Raw genomic sequence first — 25,148 nt, forward strand, 5'->3', positions numbered from 1 at the left:
AAGACCCAAGCAGATGTACATTTCTTTTGTTTTGTTTTGTTTTTTTGTTTTGAGATGGAGTATCGCTCTGTCGCCCAGGCTGGAGTGCAGTGGCGCGATCTTGGCTCACTGCAACCTCCACCTCCTGGGTTCAAGCAATTCTCCTGCCTCGGCCTCCTGAGTAGGTGGGACCACAGGCGCACGCCACCATGCCTGGCTGATTTTTGTATTTTTACTAGAGACGGAGTTTTACCATATTGGTCAGGTTGGTCTCGAACTCCTGACCTCAGGTGATCCACCCGTCTCAGCCTCCCAAAGTGCTGGGATTACAGGAGTAAACCACCGCGTCCAGCTGAGATGTACATTTCTTAATGGTAATTATACAGTATTATGCACTATTATAATACCTTAACTTCAAGGAACTCAGGTGATTTAATCCAACCTAGCTAATTATCAGTGACCGAGAATCTCCTTCTCCCCTAGCAGAATCCAGAGGTAAAACAGATATGAAATCACCTACTGATGTCACCAGAGTATGTACACATATACATGTTGCAATTCATCCCCCACATAATTATTCATAGATCTTATATATACAAAGTATTAAAAATTTTAAGATAAACAAGGCATATGAGGAAGTGACTCTGACAGCACAAACCCACAGTCCCTCAGGCTGCGTTTACCAGCACTCCCCCTCTTGCCAAGCACATCACACATATCCACAGCCTTCCACATTCAAATTGCAGTCATGGCCTTGATAGAAAGGTGGATACCAGAAACTTAAGTTTTGAGGATTTTAACTCACCATGCTCTGAGATGACTGCATTATTCGCAGCTGCTTAAGGACAAATTCTACCTTCTTCTGGGTTGTAAGAGAAGCCAAAACGGCATTGTGGTTCCTACAGAACAATTTAGCATTGTCATAATTCTCCTTGGCAGTAGTAATTTTCAAACATGAGTTTCCAACCAAATGCCAGCCAATGCCACAGATATTTTCTTTCATTAAGGGGAAAAGAGAAAAAAAAGAGTTTTAGAAATCAGACAAAACTACTATATTATTCGTTCAAATTACTGAATAGCGAAATGGGTTTCTAATTTAAATTCTAGGCACTTCATTAGGATGTGGGAGCCTCTGACACATTATTAAGGGCCAAATGCAGAATACAATAATTTAAAAATGTTTACTAGTGATATCTCCCGGATCCTAAAAAGCATATTCTGAAGTCACTTCTCCTATGTCTTAGAGGAAAACACCAGTTTTGTGCCAATATTAGATTGGTACACTTCCTTCTGAAGAATAATTAGAAAGAAAACTAAAATTCTAAGTGAAGAGCAGACAAATGAATATGCATATTGGACGGCTGGGGTAAAAACTGCAAGAATGGAAACGAATCAAGGAATTAACAAATCTATAGTCTCCAAAAGCTGCACTATATTTTCATATTATCAGGTGGAAGGTACAATCAAGTATACACAGCATCCCAAAAGCAAGATGAGAAGGTCCTTCTTGGGAAACAACCCAAGTGATATGGCTATAGCATACACGGCAAGCTTGTAATCTGCTACCTGTGATCATCCTGAACCCACACAAGGTACTGCACAGAAGCTATGAATGCTTCTTGGAAGACAATGAAAGAACAAAGTAACTTCACCAGAACCAAAGTACTCTGGAGACATCAACAATGTTCATTAACAGTAACAGTCACTGAGATAAAAGAAAGGTACCATGGGAAAGAGATCATTTAAGAACAGACAAAGACTTGCTCCTCACAGTGTAGCAGTCGATCAGATAAAATGCACACTCCAGGTCCCACCCCACATTTGCACCAGAATATGCCTTTCGCAAAATTCCCAGGTCTTTTGCTGTACCTTAAAATTTGGGACACACTGAGATAAAGAAAAGAATCCCACTCTGCAAGCTGAATCAAAAATTTCCAAGGGACATTCAAAAAGGGCCTGGTCCAAACCAACTTCCCTGAACAAGCTCAGATGTTATGCAGAGCCAAGGAAGTTCCCCTTCCTGGATCATCCTGGTTGAACAAATATATCACAGTGGTTGAATCATGGCTGGCTGGTCTCAGGCCCTGAATTCATCATCCTGAACCTCAGAAGTAGCATATATTGAGGTTTTCAGGGCTGGAGATCACCCATAAAAGTGCTGCTGACAGAAATATCCATCCTCTCCTTCTCAGAGAAGGCCCATTAGCACGTGCCGACAAATAAATCCCAGTGGTTAACAAGAAGTACTCTCCATAAAGTGCTCAGCAGACTGGCTGCTGAGACGTCGTGTTCTAGTCCCAGGTTATTGAAGGTGGATGGGAAAGAGACAAGGAGCAGGCTCAGTGATACAGAACCAAGCTGTTACTCAATTCTCCAGAGCAGTGAAGGACATTTCACTTTATTTCAAAGGACAGTAGGAGGAAATACTTAAGAACCGTATTTTAGTTAAAAACAAAATACCTCATAATACTGGTGTGGGGGATGAATGGACAGAATTAGCTTTTCCCCTCTGCTAGGTTCAAGCTAGGCTGCACAGTGTTGGGTGAAATGGGGTGAAGTCTTGGACCCACACACACCAAGATGACCCTGCAAGGCCTACCGGGCAGGGCAATGCACTCCTGATTCCGGGGCTCCCACTGGCAATTCTGGTCCAGGGCACAGCTCCTGCAGCTGGTCTTCTTGTTACAGTAGTACATGGGGTTATCCTTGGGGCAATTCTCATACCTAAAAATGGAGATCTAGAACACAGTGGACAAAAGCTTTTCTCCTGTATCCACAGAGAGAACTTATGGTGAGGACCAACAGGACACTGTAGACAATAAAATCTAATTGAGGAAGCAAACTGCAAATAAATAGATAGATAAACAGATAGATAGATAGATAGATAGATAGATAGATAGATAGACAGACAAAGTTGCAGTAGCTCTGCAGTGGGAACACTACAATGTAATGTTCTACTCAAGGACATGCTTTTAACTGGCAAGGAAGCAGCCCACTCTTTTAAACACCATGCCTCAACCTGCTCATCTGTAAAATGGGAATGTTGAACTTGCTGCTTTTCAAATGCTCACTTCAAAAGTCTGAAAGTTTTCTATTTTATGAACTGCATGAGACTGACAAAAAAAAAAGTCTTATAAGCTGTCAAAAACTATAAAAGCCTGGGTCATCTTATAACTTAAATTTAAAAATCTATATATGATGAGCAGTGAGATTATGCCAAACCAAGATATAAAACAAGGAGATTTTGCAAAGTCTGTCATTTCCACAGTTCAATATGGGCCACTATACACCTGACTCACTCTCAGTCTCAAACCCTAACTTGCTATCAAAACCTGGCACTGGTAAAGTGAGGTGACTATTAGATGCCTCAAACTAAGGATCCAGTGCTTAGTCACGGCCATGCCCACGGACAACAGTCCTACCTTCTTCTAAAACACAACAAATTCCCGGGGCTAGTAGCACCCTTGGAATATAAAGAACATCTCTTCCTGAAGGAAAACCTTAGGGATAATAAAATCCAAATAGAAACCCATTTGAAAAGTAACTCTGGGCCATTATTTATATCATATACACTATAAAAGCTAAACCTATGACAAATTAGGATTTTTCTGAAATCTTTGAGAAACAGCCTCTGACCTGGCCTTCCGTGCAGCTGTGGTTCCTGGGGACACAATGGTCATTGCACCAGTGGCAGTCATTGGTGTTGGCTGTGCAGCTGTAACAATCCGTGTGCTGGTCACATCTGTCATGGTCAAGAGCTACAAAGAAAAGAAAATCTCATCAACTGGGACAACTTCAGTTGAGCACAATCTGAGACTGAAGTTAAAAAAAATCGTAACAATGATTAAGAAGTAAAATGAAGAATGAAACTGGCAGGAAAACATATTTGGTATGTTCTGGTTAAAATAATATTTAGAGATAGACAATCTAAAGAAACGCTGCTTTGTACCCCAAAGAAAGAAGTACACAGAAAGTGAAAACAAGGATAGGTTAATTTAACTACTATAAGATATAATGAAAGTAAATTCTGGCTCTTTGAATACTTTTCTTTCCAAGAAAAAAAAATCAACTAGTAATAGAACGAACATCAAAGAAGCCCAGGAGCCAAAATATTGTAGGAGATCAAGTCATTCCTCCTAGTTATAAATGCAAGGCTAATTTGGGCACAGGAAGTAGGCAGCACCACAGAACTGTGCAGGAGGCATTAGGCTGAGCTGCATTTTGTATGTACATGTAAATTCAAGAGTGCAAGTTTGAGAACTTCTGGGCTACTACAGACCTGCTGCATCTCCTGTTGACTCTAGAAAAGAGAAGCTGCATGGCTGGGCGCAATGGCTCATGCTTGTAATCCCAGCACTTTGGGAGGCCAAGGCGGGCGGATCACGAGGTCAGGAATTCAAGACCAGCCTGGCCAACATGGTGAAATCCTGTCTCTACTAAAAATAGACAAATTAGCTGGGCATAGTGGTGCGTTCTTATAATCCCAGCTACTCAGGAGGCTGAGGTAGGAGAATTGCTTGAATCAGGACCTGGGAGGCAGAGGTTGCAGTGAGCTGAAATTGCGCCACTGCACTCCAGCCTGGGCTACAGAGTGAGACTCTGTCCTCCCCGCCCAAAAAAAAAAAGAGAAGCTGCACAACCATGTGGTCTCATCTGTTCAACCATCTCGTGTACAATGCAGTACAGTGAAGCGATATATTAAAAAGTTCTTTTTTATTTTGTTTTTATTTATTTATTTTTTGAGACGGAATCTCAAAAACTCCGCACATGGGGGAATTCACAAACAAGAAAAGCAGGTCCCACCCTCACAAAGACCCCAGCAGTCAGCTCCTTAGGCTGCTCTTGCTGTCCTGGTCATTATCCCAAGGATTGGGATCACCCAGAAAGTGGCCTGAAACAGGGAACTGAAGTCTCAGATGAGATGACAGCAAATAGGTTGATATGAACACCTAAGGTAATTCAACACTATTTCCTATAAACATGCACATGTAATTTGAACTTTTAAAATTTCGTTTAAAAATGAACTATTTCACTGATTTTATCCCTTTCAAGAGACGAACTAACCCTGCTAAGCTCTGGTAATCTTGGTTCTCCAGCACCCGCCAGCCCACCAATGAACCTGGGTGAGTTGCCTGGGTGGCCTGTTTTTTTTTTTTTTTTTGAGACAGAATCTCATTCTGTCACCCAGGCTGGAGTGCAGTGGCATAATCATGCCTCACTGCAGCCTCAACATCCTGGGCTCAAGCGTTCTCGCCTCAGCCATCCTAATAGCTGGGACTACAGGCGTGCACCACCAGGCCCACATCTGGCTAATTTTTGTGTTTTTGGTAGAGACAGGGTCTCACTATGTTGCCCAGGCTAGTCTTGAACTCCTGGGCTCAAGCAATCCCTGTGCCTCAGCCTCCCAAAGTGCTGGGATTACAGGCGTGAGCCCCTGTGGCCAGCCCAGGGTGTTCTTACTGAGAATTTATGTTCGTGAAAGTTTAACTTGGAGCAGCATTCCAGGAATGAAAGCTGCTTCTATCCATCATAACTCTCAAGTTAACTGCAACACCAATCCTACTAGTAAGAAATTCAGCCAACATACTTTAATTGATGTAAATAAATATCTTGTAGAGACAACATTCTTCCTTTTAAAGAACTTTCTGGCCATGCACAGTAGCTCATGCCTGTAATCCCAACACTTTGGGAGGCTGAGGGGGGCAGATCACTTGAGGTCAGGAGTTCCAGACCAGCCTGGCCAACATGGTAAAACCCTGTCTCTACTAAAAATACAAAAACTAGCCGGGCATGGTGGCAGGTGACTGTAATCCCAGCTACTTGAGTATTACAGGCTGAGGCATGAGAATCACTTGAACCTGGGAGGTGGAGGTTGTAGTGAGCTGAGATCGTGCTGCTGTACTCCTGCCTGAGCGACAGAGACTCCGTCTCAAAAAATAAATAAATAAAAATAAAATAAAAAAGAATTTTTAAATATATCGCTTCACTGTACTGCATTGTGCTCTATGTCACAGCAATACAGGACAAGCAGCAAAGCAGGTAGAAGGAAGAAAACAGCTTGGAAAACATGAGGGGAGGTTCTAGAAGCAGGGATCATTGCCCATCCTCAGTAACTGTCTGTCTTGATATCACTGTTGTATCCAACTAGAGAAGCCAGACAAAAATACTTTGCAAGGACAGCAGCTCTCCCTCTCTCCACCAAAATAATTTACTTCAACATGGCTTTTCCGGGCTGACTCTCCTAATTTCATCCTTAATGTTAGATCTGCATCCAATATGGTAGCCAGTAACCACAAATGTATTTTAAATTAAAATTAAATTAACATTTCAAGTATTTGATAGCCCACGTGGCTAGTGGCTACCATATCGGGACAGTCCAGACACAGAACATTTCCGTCATCAAAAATAAAGTTCTACTGGATGGCACTGCCTCAGAGCAACCACAGCCAGGATCTGGGGTCAGTATGCAAAGTCTACGCAATGCCAAGAAGGTTATGTCTCTATCACCCGCAGACAGCCTCTACGAGCCACATGGCATGTCCCCATTCGAGATGTTTACAAACCAATTTTCAAATATCCAAAAACACTTTCTACAAGTTATTACTGAATAATCTTGGATAATAAGGTGAACATAAAAAGTATACATATGCTAAGTTCCTTCACAATTCAGATAAAATGAGGTCTCAAATTCATTAAAATCTAAGCAGGGAAAAAAAAACATACTTCTTTTGGAAAAACATTCTGATTTTAACTTTTCTTCTTGTTCATCAGTTGCCAGCGCCCACGAGATACACTGAGATGACCCTGTGTCCCACACACACCGGATACCAGGTCCTGCTGCTAAACAAGCGGCTTCACTCCGATGCCCATCACACTGTTCCGAGGTGAATACCAGGATGTCACTGAGAAGGAGACTATTGAAACCACCGAACACATACATGGTGCTAAGAGGAAAAAGGGAGAGAATAAATTTACCAGAGACTTAGATAACAATTGCATGCTATACTTTTTTTTTTTTTTTTTTTTTTTTGGAGACAGGGTCTTACTCTGTTGCCTAGGCTGGTCTCAAACTCCTGGGCTCAAGAGATCCTCTCGCCTCAGCCTCCTGAGTAGCTGGGACTACAGGCACACGCCACCACATCCAGCTACCATGATACACTTTTTACAGACAATCTTCAAACAAATCTTACATATCATAAGTCTTCTAAGAAACTATTTTTCAAGGTCTTAAAAAATATTCTTGTTCCCTTCCTTTCCAAATTCATCCTTTCATCCTGGCCTATAACCACCCAGAATAGTTCCAATAAGCTGCCTCCTCATCATAGCTACTGTATTAAAAAGTTCTCATGATAGCCTGGTGACTTTTAACCATGAGTCACTGGAAAATTTCAGTGTCAGGATATGCTCACATCTTTTAACACTAAACAGCAATTCTATATCTTCATTTTTTAAATATTAAAAATAAAAATGTACAAATTTAAAGCACAGGTAAAAGCCTCTGTAATTAAAGTTGTATACTGGTACAATTAAAGTTGTGTACTGGTACATGGATATGAGCCCAATCATAAACAGATAAAAGCACACATGTACATTTAGTAGACAGTAAAAGCGGCATCTTACATTAGTGGGAAAAGGTGGTCTTTTTAGTAAATGGTATCAAGATAACTAAACATATGGAAAAAAATAAAATTGAATCTATTTCTCTATATTCCAGGATAAATTCCACACCTTCTGAAAAAAACAAAACACACAAGTACTAGAATAATGGGTGTATTTCTCTATAACCTGAGAGTGGAAAAAAAAAAAAAAAGACTTAAAATCCAGAAGGTAGGGGAAAAAAAGATTGAAAAATCTGGTTATATGAATTAAAAAGACGTTTTACATGGAAATAATGCTATAAGCAAAGTAAAATAACAAATGATATGCTATGAAAAAAAGATTTACAAGTTATGTTATAGGAAAAGGACTATCCCTAACATAGAGGGGGGCTTCAGCCAGTTTGCAGAGAAAAAATGCAAATGATCTTAAACATATGAGGAGATGCTCTAATTTCAGTGCAAGAAAAATGCAAATTAAAACTATACTGAGGTAGCATTTCTCACCTGTAAGACTAGCAAAACAAAAACAGCACAAACAATTGACAATATATGGATTGGTGAGACTATGGGGCAACAGTCATTCTCACACACTACTGCTGGGCATGTAAAATGGTGCAGTACAGAGAGATTTGGCAAGCTCTAACAAAACTTTGCATTTACTTTTTGAATCTGAAATCACATTTCTAGAAGTCTATCACAAAGACAGAACAGTAAAAATACAAGAAGAAGTACATGAGGCTATTCAGTACAGCACTAACCACTTATGCCAGAGGGCACATTTTTTTTGTGAAAAATCAGACCTCGGGGATGACCTTGAGCAGTAGGATATAAATAACTCCCACAAGCTTAGCTTTCCAATAATGGAACACTAGGCATAAATGGGTTAATGATAATAGCAAAAGACTCAAATAGCCCCAAATGTCCATCAATTGGGGATGTGACAAACTATAATACATCCACATAATGAAATATTAGGCAGATGTAAAAGGAATGAGGAAAATTTCTACATACTTCTACGGAGTGAGCTCCAGTACATACTGTTATGTGGGGGGAAAATGGAATGCAGAGAAAAGTATTTAAACAATGTAGCCATTTATCTACTGAGGGAACAAGAAGGTCAAACACACAAACATGCAGACATAATTCATTTTCCTTTTAAAAAAGGACACTACAGTTTCTCTTTAACCTGCCTTCTTAAAAAACCTAGAAACAATAGCCAACCCAGTAGCAATGAATATAACTAGTGCTTAGATTGCGCCTATCTAAAAACCATTCTTTCTCCCTCCTGTCACCCCTTAAATACTAGAACTTTTTAGCGAAAAACCTAATTTCATGTCTGGATGAAGAAATGTTCACAATGAGTCCAGCAGATCTTGTTATATTGGAAAGAAAAGAAGACTAGGGTAGTATCAGATAAACTCAAAAGCTAATGTAAAGATGCCCTCATCGGCTAAAGATGGAAAATGTTTGAAATTTAATAAAAACACAAACTACAATAGATTAAAACACATGAAATATTTTTAAATCCATGAGTTCATAATGATACACATCTCTCATCCCTGGAAAAAAAAAAAAAAACCTAATTTGTCATCTTTGGACAATGCTAAGAAATCAGTACATTATTTTGAAAACTGGTAAACAAAGGGAAAGAAACCTATGAAGTGATCTTGCCAAAATACTGAAGAGAATCTGATCAAGTTAATTTGCAGCAATTTTAGGAGAGAGAACAATATGTTATATGAAAGCCCAGAATACAACAATCAAAATCTGGACTATGGGAAACTCTACAAGACAAACAACCCAGTCTCTTTAACAAGTAAGGGGGAAAATGATGGATGGGGTCCCTACAGATTAAGAGAAACTACAGAGACATTTTAACCAATTGTAACATATGGATCTCATTTGGATTCTGAGTTGAATGAACTAAACTTAAAAAAAAATTGAGACAATTAGGAGATGTAAACACTGAATGGACACTGAGAGATATTAAAGAACAACTTTTTTCTTTTTTTTTTTCGAGTTGGAGTCTTGCTCTGTTACCCAGGCTGGAGTGCAATGGCACCATCATAGCTCAGTGCAACCTCAAATTCGTGGGCTCAAGTAATCCTCCCACCTCAACCTCCTGAGTAGTTGGGACAACAGGCGCGCACCACCATGCCCAGCTAATTTTTGTATTTCTAGTAGAAATGAGGTGTTGCTGTGCTGCCCAGGCTGGTGTTGAACTCCTGGACTCAAGCAATCCTCCTGCCTTGGCCTCCCGAAGTGCTGGGATTACAGGCGTCAGCCACCACCCCTGGCTTAAAGAATTAACTTTAAAAGTGTGATAACTGTATAGGGGCTGTGTTTTTAAAATTAAGTCTTCATCTTTAAAAGACAGCCAATCCTCATTATAGTCACGTGGTGCTGGATAATGGTGTTTTCATCAATGATGGATGGCATGTACAATGGCTGTCATCTAGTAAGCTAAGGTTAATTTATTATTGAAAAAAACAATTTTTAAATAAATTTAGTGTAGTCTAAGTGTACAGTGTTTACAAAGTATACAGTAGTGTTGAGTCCACTCACTCACGGACCTCCCCAGAACAACTTCCAGTCCTGCATGCTCCCTCCCTTACAGGCCATGGTAAGTGGCCTGTACAGGTGTACATTTTTTTATCTTTCATATTGCATTTTTACTGTACTTCTCTACATTTAGATATGCTTGGACACACAAATACTTACCACTGCATTACAATGACCTACAGTATTCAGTATAGTAACATGCTGCACAGGCTTGTAGCTAGGAGCAACAAGCCATACCATATAGCCTAGATGTGTAGCCTAGGTTTATGTAAGTACACTCTGTGATGTTGGCACAATGATGAAATTGCCTACGGATGCATTTCTCAGAACGTATCCCTAACATTCAGCGACGCATGACCATTATCTGCAGATTGTAGATTCCATATTTGCAAATTCACCTACTTACAAAATTTATTTCTAACTCCAAAATCAACACTTGCAGTAGTTTCACGGTCATTTACCAGCATGTGTGTGCAAAGAATGGCAAAAAATTGGACTTGACACACATGCATATTCCCGGCTAAGGTCAAACAAGGAGATGCTCTCCCTTCTTGTTTCAACTCTCACACTACAAACAAGTGTCCCTTCCATGATCTATCTAGTGCCATATTTTATGTATTTTTGTACCTTGTGTTAGTGCTTTCACTGTTGAAAATGGCCCCCTATGCAGTGCTGAAGTGCTGTCTAGTGTTCCTAAGTGTAAGAAGGCTGTGATGAGCCTTACTGAGAAAGTACATGTGTTACATAAGCTTTGTTCAGGCATGAGTTAAAGTGCTGTTGGCTGTGAGCTCAATGTTAATAAATCAAGAATATATATTAAATAAGATGTTTTTAAATAGAAACACACAAAAAAGAAAGTTACGTATGCTGACTGGTTGATGAAAATGTTGTCATCAGAGGCTTACAGAAACATAACCCTGTATTTCCCCAGCAGAAAAAATTCAATATTCAAGAATTCAGTGTGTATAGTTACTTTATAGAGTTGTGAATAATGAAAATAAATTGCAATCTGAAATATATATTTTTTGAGTTAGGGTCTCACTCTGTCACCCAGGCTGGAGTGCAGTGGCGCCATCACAGCTCACTGCAGCCTCAAACTCCTGGGCTCAAGCGATCCTCTGGCCTTGGCCTCCCAAACTGCTGGGATAACAGGCTCGCGGCATGATCTCGGCTCACTGCAAGCTTCGCCTCCTGGGTTCACACCATTCTCCTGCCTCAGATTCCCGAGAAGCTGGGACTACAGGTGCCTGCCACCACGCCCGGCTAATTTTTTTGTATTTTTAGTAGAGACGGGGTTTCATCGTGTTAGCCAGGATGGTCTCAATCTCCTGACCTCATGATCCGCCCGTCTCGGCCTCCCAAAGTGCCGGGATTACAAGCTTGAGCCACCGTGCCCGCCAGGTTTCATTTTTAACCTTGCTATCGGCTTACTCAGTACCACATTAAGCAGGCTAGATTCAACTAGTTAATTTGTTGCTTAAACCAAATAAGCAACCTCCTTTTCCCAGTACAGTTGGTGTTCTCAGCAATTGTGAATCCATCTGGTTGCACAGGGGCTCTGCAAAGTTAGGGAGAGTCCCTCAGAGACACATGGAGCAGGCAACTGAGAGGCACAGTTGCATCTCCTGCCACCCTAGTGCGTCACAGCTATCTCTCCTCCTCCTTCCTGCCTCCCTCAAAACCTCAATGACAACTAAGGAAGGCACAGCTCACTCAATGCTGTTGACTCACTTAAAGCATGAAGAAATGATGTGAATCAAAGTTTCTTTTTCAGTAAATTATTTCATAAAATTAAACCAAAACTATGGCCTTTTAGTAGCTGGCCTCCCTCAGGGTCCCCTGCCACCTACCCAATCGTATCTTAACACACAGATACTTACATATCAGGGTTCAAACATACCACTGGAATCACATTAAAAAAAAAATTACAACTCAGGCAAGGTATTCCCAATTTTGACTCATGGTTAAATTATATTTTATGGTAAAGTCTCAACTTACTCTGAGTTTGAATAAAACCTAAGAATGTTTTATAAAAGATTCATTTGTTTGCTAGTTATTACTGTACTAATACCTGCAATTTAGCAAATGTCTATTACGTGCCAAATCCTGTGCTAGGAGAACTAGGAACACAAACGAAGACAGTTGAGGCCAGGCTCCCGCAGGCATAATGACAAAATGGTCCCACTGCATTCCAGATGAAAATCTCAAGAGGCACTTGCTAGAAAGGTTTAAGGGTCTTCTGTACTGAGGAAATCCCAGATTATGATTTATAATAACACATCAAATTAGCAAGGTGGCCAGAAATCCTTCCATTTTAGTCTCTGTCAAATGTTCTCACAGTAAAACCATACACATTGCTAAAAAACTAAATAATTACCTTATAAAAGATAGCACCTTTTCCTAGTAGCTAGTTCCTAAATTGTGTCAACTATTCCTTCACAACATCTCCAAAATATGTCACTTTCTCACCTTTCCTTTTTTTTTTTTTTGAGACAGTCTTGCTGTCACGCAGGCTGGAATGCAGTGGCATAATCTCGGCTCACTGCAATCTCCACCTCCTGGGTTCAAGTGATTCTCCTGCCTCAGCCTCCCGAGTAGTTGGGACTACAGGCACCTGCCACCATGCCTGGCTAATTTTTTTGTATTTTTAGTAGAGACAGGGGTTTTGCCATGCTGTTGCTAGGGTGGTCTTGAACTCCTGGGCTCCAGTGATCTGCCCTCCTTGGCCTCCCAAAGTGCTGGGATTACAGGCATGAGCCACCGTGCCTGGCCTCTCATCTTTCCTAATCTAAGTTAAATTACATTCCTCATCTGTCTTTCATCATTACAACAGAAATTTCAAAAGCCAAAGGAATTCTAACATGATACAGGCATTCTAACACTTAAACATCCTTAGGATTTATATGGCTTAGAATTTTAAAAGGGAAAGCAAACAGCAGTAATAACAGCAGAAACTGAATGAGAAAAATTAATAACATGATTAGGCTGTTTAACTTCTTAAAAATCTCTAAAGCACACTGTAAGGAGCAAGTAGAGTGGCCACTCTGAATCTCCCTTATTTGACTGAGACTTCTCCAAGGGCCGATTTTTTTAAGAGCTCTGGTAGTTTGGGCCAGGCATTTTTGAGCAATACAATGCAATGAACTGCAGACTTCTGATTATCCAGAGCTTACAGACTTGATCTATATTAAGCTTCACAATCTCCCCACCTCTGTTCTCCTATCTTATCCCCCATCTGAAGTGCCCTCTCTCCCCTTTTCCAAACTCCTTACAATTCAGATACAACTACTAGAAACTTGAGTACCACAAATGATAACAAAGGACATAAGACAAGGACATGCACGTAACTTTTGTTGCCCAGGCACTCAGACCACACCAAAAAGCGTGCTCTTGCGTGCTAACAAAACCAGATCAACAAACATGGCATTCAACGTAATTCACCTCCACATCAAATATTTTAAACATCAATCAGAATATTTATACCCACATAATCCTGTAAAAAAACTACTGGGATGAGGGAATCTTGTGAATAATATGTTAAGTCCAATTCCACTTTACTTTTCTTTTTTCTTTTCTTTTTTTTTTTTTGAGATGTAGTCTTGCCCTGTTGCCAGGCTAGAGTGCTGTGGTGTGATCTCGTCTCACTGGAACCTCTGACTCCCTGGTTCAAGCGATTCTTCTGCCTCAGGATTCCTGGTTCAAGTGATCTCCTGCCTCAGCCTCCCAAGTAGGGGGGATTACAGACACGTACTACCAAGCCCAGCTAATTTTTGTATTTTTAGTAAAGATAGGGTTTAACCATGTTGGCCAGGACGGTCTCGATCTCCTGATCTCGTATTCCTACTCGCCTCGGCCTCCCAAAGTGTTGGAATTACAGGCGTGAGCCACTGTGCCCTGCCCTTTATTTTCATTTTAAACACAAAAGAAAAGGAGCAATACTTCTCCAAGTACCTGTTGTGTAAGACTGCTGAATGGCCAAATCTGTTGACATCATGGTGGAGATCAGGTCTGGGAAGCACTGACCAGCGGTCACAGGCTAGGAGAAAGAAAAATATATTTTAAAAGGGACTACCATTTCTAATCAATAGGACCTGACATTTTCTTTGGGAAGAATACTACAACAAAGAGAACCTCATAAAACATGCCTCTCAATTTTCTCAGTTACATCATTTCTGGGTTAAAATGCAGCAGCAGCAGAGCAACGAGGCATGGAAGAAAGGCGGGATCACACCGCAATTCTGACTAGCAAACGCACCCAAAACCCATGACACATGGATCACTCACCCGATTGCCTATCAGTTTGATCCACTAGAATGTTGTTGTTGTTTATTTTTTATTTATTTATTTTTTTAGACAGAGTCTTGCTCTGTTGCCCAGGCTGGAATGCAGTTGTGTGATCTCGGCTCACTGCAAGCTCCACCTCCCAGGTTCACGCCATTCTCCTGCCTCAGCCTCCCAAATAGCTGGGACTACAGGTGCCTGCCACCATGCCTGGCAAATTTTTTGTATTTTTAGTAGAGACGGGGTTTCACCGTGTTAGCCAGGATGGTCTCAATCTCCCGACCTCGTGATCTGCCCACCTTGGCCTCCCAAAGTGCTGGGATTACAGACGTGAGCCACCACGCCCGGCCAAGAATGTTTTTTAAAGCAAGTAAACTTTACATTCTACAAAGCTTGTATCAGCAAAACATATGGGTTTCATAACTATTTTCCACTCTTTTCTATATTGATTTGCCCAAATTTAGTAAATAAAATGGAAAAATACAGGTGGAAAACGAAATTTCAAAAAATTTAAATGTTATCTAATTTTTAATAGTCCTTTCCTAGATGCCCTAGATTGATTAATTTTCCTCTGTTGTGACCCATACTAGCAACATCTCTTCTGGATCTAATACCAACTGGTGCTGCTATACCATGCCAACCTCACACTCAGTGTCTCACTCTCTGAGCCCTAAATATGTGCCGGTCTTTTCTATCTCTGTGTCTCTGCAAAGTGGGTTTCCTCTGACCGGCGAGTGCTGCCTAACTTCACCTACTTGACACCTAGTGTCCCCAAGGATCCAGAGGGGATGGCCCCTCTTCAAGAAAGTGTTCCCTGTTTATCATCACTCTTACCCTCCATGACTTAAAGGGTACTCAGAGGTGCTCTCATACATTCTTTTCAGCCAGAAATACCCTGAAGTGCAATTCTATTGTCTGTTCATTTCTCTACCTCTTCCACTTTGAGGCTAAGGGCTTTAAGTTATTCATCTGATCTTCTCAATGTACAAACTGAGTGGCTGGCACACAAATGTCTGTTAAAAACAAATGTCTAACTTGGAATAGTCAAAATCACAGAGACAGACTGTAGAATAGTGGTTGCCAGGCATTGTGGGGAGGAAGAAATGGGACATTATTGTTTAATGGGTATAGAGCTTCAGTCTTACAAGATGAAGAAAAGTTCTGAAGATGGACGGCAGTGATGGATTTATAACATTATGAATGTGTTTAATATCACTAAACTAGACATTTAAATATAGTTAGGATGGTAAATTTTATGTGTATTTTACCACAAGCAAAAAAATAATGGTTTAAAATGAACATCTGATGATTTTTATGAAAGAAATCATCCAGTATGCATTTGCTTTGCATGAACAAATACTGCCCTCTTCCGGTCTAGTATATTGCTACACCAAGACCATGTCAGAAACCAGTTTTCTAGGGAATGAGATAAAGCTAATAAGTGAACCAATTTTAACACAATGCTGGTGGTTGCAACTATGTAACATTACCAGGTAGGCATAACATTACAAAGGAGAGACTAGACACCTTAATTCAGCCTCAAAAATTAGCATTCAAGCAATTAACAGGAGTTATTTCAAAAAGAATTTAATGTAGAAATAATTTTTATCAGATATGTAACATTAGTCAAAGGAATATAAAAAATACCATTTGGACCTCTTTCAAATGGCCTGACCTTTTTTTTTTTTTTTTGAGACGGAGTCTCGCTTTGTCGCCCAGGCTGGAGTGCAGTGGCCGGATCTCATCTCGGCTCACTGCAAGCTCCGCCTCCCAAGTTTACGCCATTCTCCTGCCTCAGCCTCCCGAGTAGCTGGGACTACAGGCGCCCGCCACCTCGCCCGGCAAGTTTTTTGTATTTTTTAGTAGAGACGGGGTTTCACCGGGTTAGCCAGGCCTGACCATTTTTAACTGGCAATATTTTCAGTCTCCTTTTAAATGTTGCTTATAGACAAAAAGATGCCGAAGCTAAAATGGTTTTGGGAAACTTACCAATGTCATAGGCCATGAAATCTGAAGAGAAGCATTTGGCACCATGGCTCATAGATGTGTCATTGTGTGTGTTTCCTCCAAATACTAGCATGGTTCCACTCACTATCACAGCTGTGTGCAAGTAACGGAAAAATCGGCTGTCCTTAAGAATGGTCCTTTTGAGTTTATTTAGAAATAATAAATACAAGGTTAGTTTTTAAAGAATATTTATGTATCTGCTAATGCAAGCACAACCACTTTATTAACCTCAGACTCAAAGGTACAAATCCTTCCAGATTTTTCCCTACATATAAGTAACTTTTTCAACAATAAATATATATAATTTTAAAGACCTGTAAGAATTTTGGCAAATATTAAGAACCTTAAACTCTTCATACTCTGTAGCTATATAATTCTAGTTTCTGGGCAGAAATCATGTGAAATATTGACAGAAGCTTAATGCATAATGGTTTCTTAATAACATAAAAACTAGAAGGAAACCAAAACTTTCACCTGCACAGTCTCAGCATACCCACAAAATGGAGTATTCCACAGCTACTCAAAATGATAATTTTTATGACAGAATATAAAACAGTATCCATAGCAGGGTATCAAGTAGGTGAGGAAAAAGAAGAGAAACCATCGCTTTATAATTATATTATTTCATAACTCAAATTTGCTTTATATTTGTTAAAAAAAACCCTAAGCATTTTCTAACCAACCTACTACAGAATTACAGAATAATGCAACAAAACAAATACTAGCTACTTTATTACCCTCTGTTTATTTCCCAATTTCTCTATATACAATGCTGAACAGAATTAACTGCCAGGCATAAAAACAAAAAGATAGCACAATATTTTCTCAACAACTGCCTCTACAGAATTTACACCTTAAAGTGAAAGCTCAAGAAAAAGTACCCACCACATCTGGGTATCCACATGATATCGGTAGAGATCATCTGCAAGCCGGTACTTATTGGCACTGAAAGCCTTGTAGCCACCATGAACATACAGGGCCCTGGTCCTGTGGTCATAAACACTGCTATGGCCGTAACCCCCTTGCACAAGGGCACCCTGGGTGTGTAATATACTCCACGTGTTCTTATCTGGAAAGGAAAAACAGTTAAAGGCAAGCATGGCAGGCTCCTCCTCTCTACTACTGAAAATGTCCAAAGTGCTTAGGGCATGAGAAGGGATTTCAGGAGACCTGATACATATACTTTTTTATCTTTATATTTTAAAGAAAGTCACCTAAACTTGTAACAAAGCCATGTGGCCTAATTCCAGTCTGTTCTATGTTCTGATGTTCTAATATGCCATGTAAGAAAAGAATTAACTAAATTTAAAACACTCAGGGCCAGGCGAAGTGGCTCACATGTATAATCCCAGCACTTTGGGAGGCTAAGGTGGGAGGATCACTTGAAGCCTGCTATGTTGGCCAGCCTGGGCAACATAGTAAGATCCCATCTCTACTAAAATTAAAAAATTAGCCAGGAGTGGTGGCACGCACCTGTAGTCCCAGCTACTAGGGAGGCTAAGGTGGGAGGATCACTTGAGGACAGGGCATCAAGGCTGCAGTGAGCTATGATTGTGCCACTGCACTCCAGCCTGTGTGAGAGAGTGAGGTCTTGTCTCAATACATAAAATAAAAAGATCAGATTCCACTCAAATGAACATTTAATTCCCTATAACCTTTGGTGACCAATATACAGATATATTTTATAGGCCTACTTTTCAGAAAATGTTAATTATACCTGGTATTCCTACTGCACAACAACAGATACAATGAAATTTAACCAAAGGAAATATTTTATATTAAGGGTAAATCATACTCTGCTAAACCAATCTCTAAAAGGCTAGGCAAATACTTTTTTTCTTCAATATTTGTTGTTTTGAACCATTTTCTTTTTATTTATTTTAAATACCCAGAGTACTTTGGGTCATCTTTGGCTCCTTACCAAACTGACAGTAAAAAACACATACTACATAGGAGTATCAATAATCTGTATTTCACTGGTAATACATCAATGTTAACTATATTGGTTTTTGTTTGTTTGTTTGTTTGTTTTGAGACAGAGGCTCACTCTCTCCCTAAGGCTGGAGTGCAGTGGTGCAATCTTGGCTCACTGCAACCTCCACTTCCCGGGTTCAAGCGATTCTCCTGCCTCATCCTCCTGAGTAGCTGGGATTATAGGTGCCTGCCACCATGCTGGGCTAAATTTTGTATTTTTAGTACAGACGGGGTTTCACCATGTTGGTGCCAGGCTGGTCTTGAACTCCTGACCTTAGGTGATCCGCCCACCTCAGCCTCCCAAAGTGCTGGGATTACAGGCATGAGTTACCACGCCCGGGCCCAGTGTTAACTATGTTTCAAGATAAAGTACTGAATCAATATGAGGTTGAACCTTTCTAAACAGTCAAAATAATAAGCTTAGAGGTTTTGAATCTGATGTTCAAAAGGCATCTACTAGAAAAAATATACCTACCCAAATCATATTCCTGCACATTACTTATATATCCATAGAGAGGGCAGTGACCAAAGATGACCAGCATGACCACTCGGCCATTCTTCAGCGTAACAATGTGTGAGGAGTGCCCAACCACTGCATACTGCTCCTTTGCCTTAGGAGTCAACAATACCCATGACTCATTATGAATGTGAAAAACTCTCAACTCATTGGTCACATTCCCAGTTGAATCAATTTTTCCTCCATACATGTAAATTTTATCCTAGGAAAAAAATGCAAACAAAATTTTAAAAAACACTGAAAAGATTAAATCTGAGAACAGAGAAGAACAAAAGCTCAATATTACTTTCAGCTTAAAAAAGGTTAGTAAAGAAACTAAAAATAGAACTACCCTATGATCCAACAATTTCAATATTGGGTATATATCCAAAAGAATGGAAATGAACATACCTAAGAGATATCTGCACTCCTATGTTAACTGTAGCGCAATTCATAATAGCAAAACATGGAATCAATGTAAGTGTCTATCAATGGATAATTAGATAAAGAAAATGTGGTGTATATATACACAATGGAGCATTATTCAGCCGTTAAAAAGAATGACATCCAGTCATTCTGTAGCAACATGGATTGAACTGGAGGTCATTATGTTAAGTAAAATAAGCCAAGCACAGAGAGACAAATATCACATTATTAATCATATGTGGGAGCTAAAAAAGTGGATCTCATGAAGATGGAGAATAGATTGGTGGTTACCAGAGGCTGGCAGGCTGGCGGGGGAGAATGAAGAAGGAAAAAAAGAATGTAAATGTATTTATTACCACCAAACTGTACACTTAAAAATGGTAAAGATGGTACCATTATATATGTATATTTTACCTCAATAAAAAATAAATTAAAAAAATTTTAAGGGTTAGTAAAGGCACCTTTCAGTGAATTACTAGGAAAAGGATAAAAAAAGGAAAAAGGGAAATAAAACTAATCATATTTTACATCTCTAATACTTCACCAGTTTTCTTGGACTTCCTCACATGAATCTTTTACAGTCTAAAAGGACTTGGAAAAATAAAGTTGCCTCATTCTACCATCTATCTACAAAAATGAGGAAATGAAAATGTTTATTCAGCCACATTACAATGTAGCTATTCTTGGCTAACTTGCTTATGAGAATAAAAGCTAATTTACACTTTTTAATCTACATCTTTAACCATTTAGTGCCATAATTATAATACCCCATTACAGTTTGAAACCATTAGAATCTCTTGAGTTAAAAAAGTTTCCATTTTAATTTCTACTTATAACTTAGGCAATTTTATAATGCCCCCAAACAAAAAGTTGTCTCCAATTAAAAACCAAAACTGAGGTAGCTTTTCAACTATGTAATACATGAAGTAACTGAGGAAAACTTAGTTTCTTGGTTAGCACAGAGTGGAAATACTTTACCTTGTATAATGCCAAAGAATGACCATATCTAACAACCACATTGTTCACAGAACGGTTTAGTGGAAGCCACTCCCTAGAAGCAAGGTCATACCTATAAAACAAACAGATCATATTTTCACCCAACTAATAAGACAGAACATCTTATACTATTTTATTTGTGATATAATCCACTTTGGAGATGCTCACTAAATCTACCATGGATATAGGGGGGCACCTGTCACCTTCACAAATAAACCTGACACCTGGGCCCACTGGACAAGTGATAACTCGGGAAAAGGAGCTGGACTATGAAATCCTGGGAAAAGAAAGGAACAGAAACCTACTGGAAGGTTCTAGCACTTCCTGAAAACCTCTTCTATAAACAGTCTAAATCATTTAAAGGTTGCACTGTACTCAAGGGACTCAAAATTTTATTACAATAACTTTTATTTAATCATGAGAAACTGAAGATAGGTACCAAAAAAGGAATGATAAGTAAAAGAAAATTACTAATCTTTCCTTTTCTTTATATAATTGACTAAAAATACATTTTCAAAAGCCAGAATACCATTATAGCATTTCACCTGTACTATGAATATAAAGACCTTAAAATACAAAAATGCCAAAAAGAAAATAATTTATAATCCTGCCATGCAATTTATACTTATTCATGCATTATTGAATAATCACATTCAATATCTTAAAGCACTCACTTTTGAGTTTTTGCTTTTGAGAAAAACTCTACTGTTTTTATAAAAAGCATACATGTTCATTATAAAGAATGTAACCAATACAAAGAATAAAGAGCCAAAAGTTTTTTAAAAAGTTCCCACATTCCATGATCTAGAAATAAATATCATTAATATTAAGTAAACATCATTCCAGACATCTTTCTATGCATATAAGAGGATAATGTTAATAAAGTGTTAATTTTAATTATTTTCATAAAATAGAAAAAAATAAACCAAAAAGAAACAAATGATATTGCTATACCTTAAGTAAATATTTCTTTTCTATAAAAGTTTACCTGGATATTCCAAGTACTTAAAACATTTTGAAAAACATTATCATATATATGCACAAAGGTATAAGAAAGTTTGTCACAATAGCAAAAAAGGAATACAAATAAATGTCCATCCATTGAAAATCAACAAATAAATGGTAATATACACAGATAGATAACATAAAGAATAAGTATACAGAATGAAAAATATACTCCAGCAACATATGTCAACATAAATCTCAAAACAATGTTAAGCTGAAATAGCACACTGCAAAACATTGTTTCTATAAAGACTAAAAACAGAAAATTTATTAATTATACTATACTTTCATATATATATAATGTATAACATATATGTAAAGTATAACATACGTATGGAAGTATGAACAACTGATACCAAAATCAGGATACAGGTTATCTCTGGGACTTTGGAGGGACATGCAAGGGACTTCAACTGTGTTAGCAGTGTTTTATTTTCTAACCTGGTGGTGAATCCATTGGTGTTAATTTTCTCTAAGCCTTTTTTTATCTTAAATATTTTATACACGATCTGAAGCAAATATAACAAATGGTGACAACTATTAAATATGAATTGCATATAAATTGGCACCAACTATTTTACATATGTTTGGAATATTACACACTTAAAAATACATGAAAAATTATTTAGAGGTTGAATTTAAAGTTATATGCAATTTATTTTTGTACAGAATTCACTAACTTCTTGCTTTAAAAGTTGAAAAATCTTAGCACTCACATTTCCTCTCATTTCTTCTTCAAATTTTTATTATAAAATTTTTATAATGTCCAGGTCCTTAACATTTGCACTACAATCAGTAAAAGTAATTCCACAGTTACTTAGTCCTGAATTTTAGCTGAATCAATCTCCTCACAGTCCCTTTACCACAACCTCTCTTTCTTGAGCTCTTCAATTCTCCTCTGGATTTCACTGTCAAGTGGGTTTTTGTTTTGTTTTGTTTAAGTAGAGCTCATAGTACTCTTTCCCTGAATTCACTCCTGTTTGAGAATATCCACCTTCCAGGTTTACAGCAGAATGACACCTTGGCTGGGTATACTATTCTTGGACCATCCTTTTTTTCCTCCAGAACCTTGCAGATGTTGCTCCCTTGAACACTGCTGGTATTGAAAATGTTGCTATGGAGAAGTCTGTGGTCAGCTTATTTCCCTCTTTTTTCATGGTGTGCTTTTCTGCCTGGAAGCCTGAAGAAGTGTGAATCATTCTCATTCTCTCTTCTTCTCTGCCTACCCGCAACCTCTATTTTTTTATGACATGATATTGTATTTTACTTCAAATAGAAATAAATCCATCCAGGAATATGTTTTTATAAAATGGACTGCATACCACTGCAAAGCTTCTGTGGAATTCTGACTATGAAAGGTGATTCCCGAGGACTCATATAGCTTCCAACTACACATATAGACCTTACGTTCAAGCCAGAGGCTTATTTCTGTAAGTTTAAAAGAAAGGAAAGAAACAGAGGAAGCACAGAAACAGGTCTCCACATTTCTGTCAAACGGCACAGAGAGTGCCCAATCTGTCTCTTAATGTATTTTGTTCCTCTTCTGTCAACAAGTCAGACCAAGAGCTTGTCAGAGACACTTAGGTGCTGACAGGTCCCCAAAATCTGGCTAAGGTGAACTGCCAAAAGACACTTAAACAACATGTTAATCATCTCTTAACACTGAGAAAAAAAAATAAGACAAGAACAATAATACTGATGCAATAAAACATAAATTCCAAGTACCAGATAAATGCTCCTTCTGGGAACTGAATCCAAGATAACAAAGACAGACTCAGGAATTCAGAAAAAGATGTCTTCCATAGAGTGACAGCACCTCCCTCGACCCCTCTAGGATGGGTGGCAAGCCAATGACCATCATGTACCACAGGGTACAGGTTTCAAACTCCATAACAGACTGGAAACCCAATTGGGCCACCTAAAGACCAAGGCAAAGGCTCTGTGAAGACTAGACATGACCCCAGCCAGCAGACGGCACAAAACTACCTGAGGCTTCCCAAATAATAATTTGTCCTTTATCCCAAAAGTTCAATGACTTTATTTTTCTTGGATACACTCCAAGCACAAAAAGTTCAATAACTTGATCAAATCAGGTTTTGTCATTGAGAAACTATAGAATTTTTCTGAAACGCCTTGTGCTGTTTCAACCCATCTGTTACGTGTGCTAGGTTCTTTTCTTCAGTGACAGCAATTACAGTTCTATTTGATCACCTTCTGTCCTTCATGTGTTTTTGCTTTTCTGTTTTTTTTTTTCCAATGTATTACACAATTATCTCAATCTGTCAGTAATTAAATTTTCATTCTAATTTTTGCTATATCTAATTTATTCGTATTTCTTTAGGCCTACAACCTCCCAATTCTTCTGTTACTATCATCTTCTTGTCTTCTAGCTTGTTTTTCTGAATTCAAATTCTCATTAAGTTGATCTGCAGCACGAAGCAGTTGGAAGGAATCTCCTTCTACTCCTTGAAGCTGCTTTTCTTCCATGATGGGTTCTTGTTAGATTTTACAGGCTGCAGTCTTTCTTCCTCTTTATTTTTTCATCATAGAATATTTGCACTAGCTATGATGCCACTTCTTTCATCTTGTTTGAGGTTAGACATAGCTCTCCAGACATTTTATTTGCAAAGTGTGGGTGATTTCTTAATTCTGTTCCCACTGTATCTAAGATAAGTTTATCGAATTTCCATCCTTTCCATAGCTTTAGTGTGAGGGCTGGTATTTTATGTTCTATCTATTCTTCTGAAGTCTAAGGAAATGTTGGGGCTCAGATGAGAGGGTGTGCAGCCAGTTAGAATAAAATACCCAGACTCTCCTCTCCTCTCCTCTGAAATTTTGTTTGTGATCTACCACAGTGCTCAGATCATATTCTAATTATAATAGAAGCCCTGAGTTCTGGGTAGGGAATCAGCCACTTGGTCAATTTCTCCCCTTTTCACCTGATGCTCCCCAGCAACTATGTCTCCTACTCTTTAGTTACAGTCAAAAACAGTAATGCTCACTCAGTTTGCTCCCTTCTAGATTTTGGGCTATCACTGAGAATTATCAGAATCTCCCCCAGTGTGGTTTCCGTGGGGTATGTAAGAGGTCAGGTCACACTTGGTGTTCCATGAGTCTGCTTTCACATTTATTGGATTCGGTGATGTTATTTTGCTTATTTGGTTGACCGCTGATCGATTTATTATTATTTTTTTAAACTTAAGAAAAAAAAAAAACTCTCTTCTGCTCAAGAGAAAGAAATTTGGTAATAAAGTTTCAACTGCCAATCTTAATCCAGGGGACCAAGACCACTTATTTCACAAGAGGACCATTGGGTAACAAAATGGGAACTGCTTTTTAATGCAACTAAAAAGTTTTGCATTAACAGGACTGTGAGGAAAATGGACAGTAACAGCAATTCCTAAAATACTTTCATGTAAGAGTATAAATGACTATAAAATCTGTAATCTGGCCGGGCACAGTGGCTCACGACTGTAATCCCGGCACTTTGGGAGGCCGAGGCAGGCGGATCACGAGGTCAGGAGATTGAGACCATCCTGGCTAACACGACAAAACACCAACTCTACTAAAAATACAAAAAATTAGCCAGGCGTGGTGACAGGTGCCTGCGGTCTGAGCTACTCAGGAGGCTGAGGCAGGAGAATGGTGTGAACCCAGGAGGCAGAGCTTGCAGTGAGCCGAGATTGTGCCACACAATCTGTCGTCCAGCCTGGGCTTCAGAGCAAGACTCCGTCTCAAAAAAAAAAAAATAAATAAAAATCTGTTATCTAAGTTCCACAAACACTACTTCTAAAATGAATCACTAAATTAACTTTTCATGAAAG

At 39.0% G+C, this 25,148-nt stretch overlaps 1 protein-coding gene across 3 annotated transcripts in view; it reads right to left on the reverse strand.

Moving 5' to 3' along the window:
• The window catches only part of ATRN (attractin), a 178,433-nt gene that overhangs the window by 80,200 nt on the left and 73,085 nt on the right, over positions 1 to 25,148 (reverse strand). For all 3 annotated transcript variants that reach the window (XM_031656597.1, XM_031656599.1, XM_031656598.1), the window contains exons 7-15: positions 20,302 to 20,392; positions 18,877 to 19,120; positions 17,313 to 17,496; positions 16,410 to 16,564; positions 14,091 to 14,175; positions 6,703 to 6,923; positions 3,616 to 3,737; positions 2,579 to 2,717; positions 785 to 975 (exon numbers count right to left, since the gene is read on the reverse strand). In XM_031656597.1, coding sequence (XP_031512457.1) covers positions 785 to 975; positions 2,579 to 2,717; positions 3,616 to 3,737; positions 6,703 to 6,923; positions 14,091 to 14,175; positions 16,410 to 16,564; positions 17,313 to 17,496; positions 18,877 to 19,120; positions 20,302 to 20,392 — 1,432 coding nt within the window. The remainder of the gene's footprint in view (positions 1 to 784; positions 976 to 2,578; positions 2,718 to 3,615; positions 3,738 to 6,702; positions 6,924 to 14,090; positions 14,176 to 16,409; positions 16,565 to 17,312; positions 17,497 to 18,876; positions 19,121 to 20,301; positions 20,393 to 25,148) is intronic.

Source organism: Papio anubis, chromosome 16 (genome assembly GCF_008728515.1).
Source record: "Papio anubis isolate 15944 chromosome 16, Panubis1.0, whole genome shotgun sequence".
Lineage (NCBI taxonomy): Eukaryota > Metazoa > Chordata > Mammalia > Primates > Cercopithecidae > Papio > Papio anubis.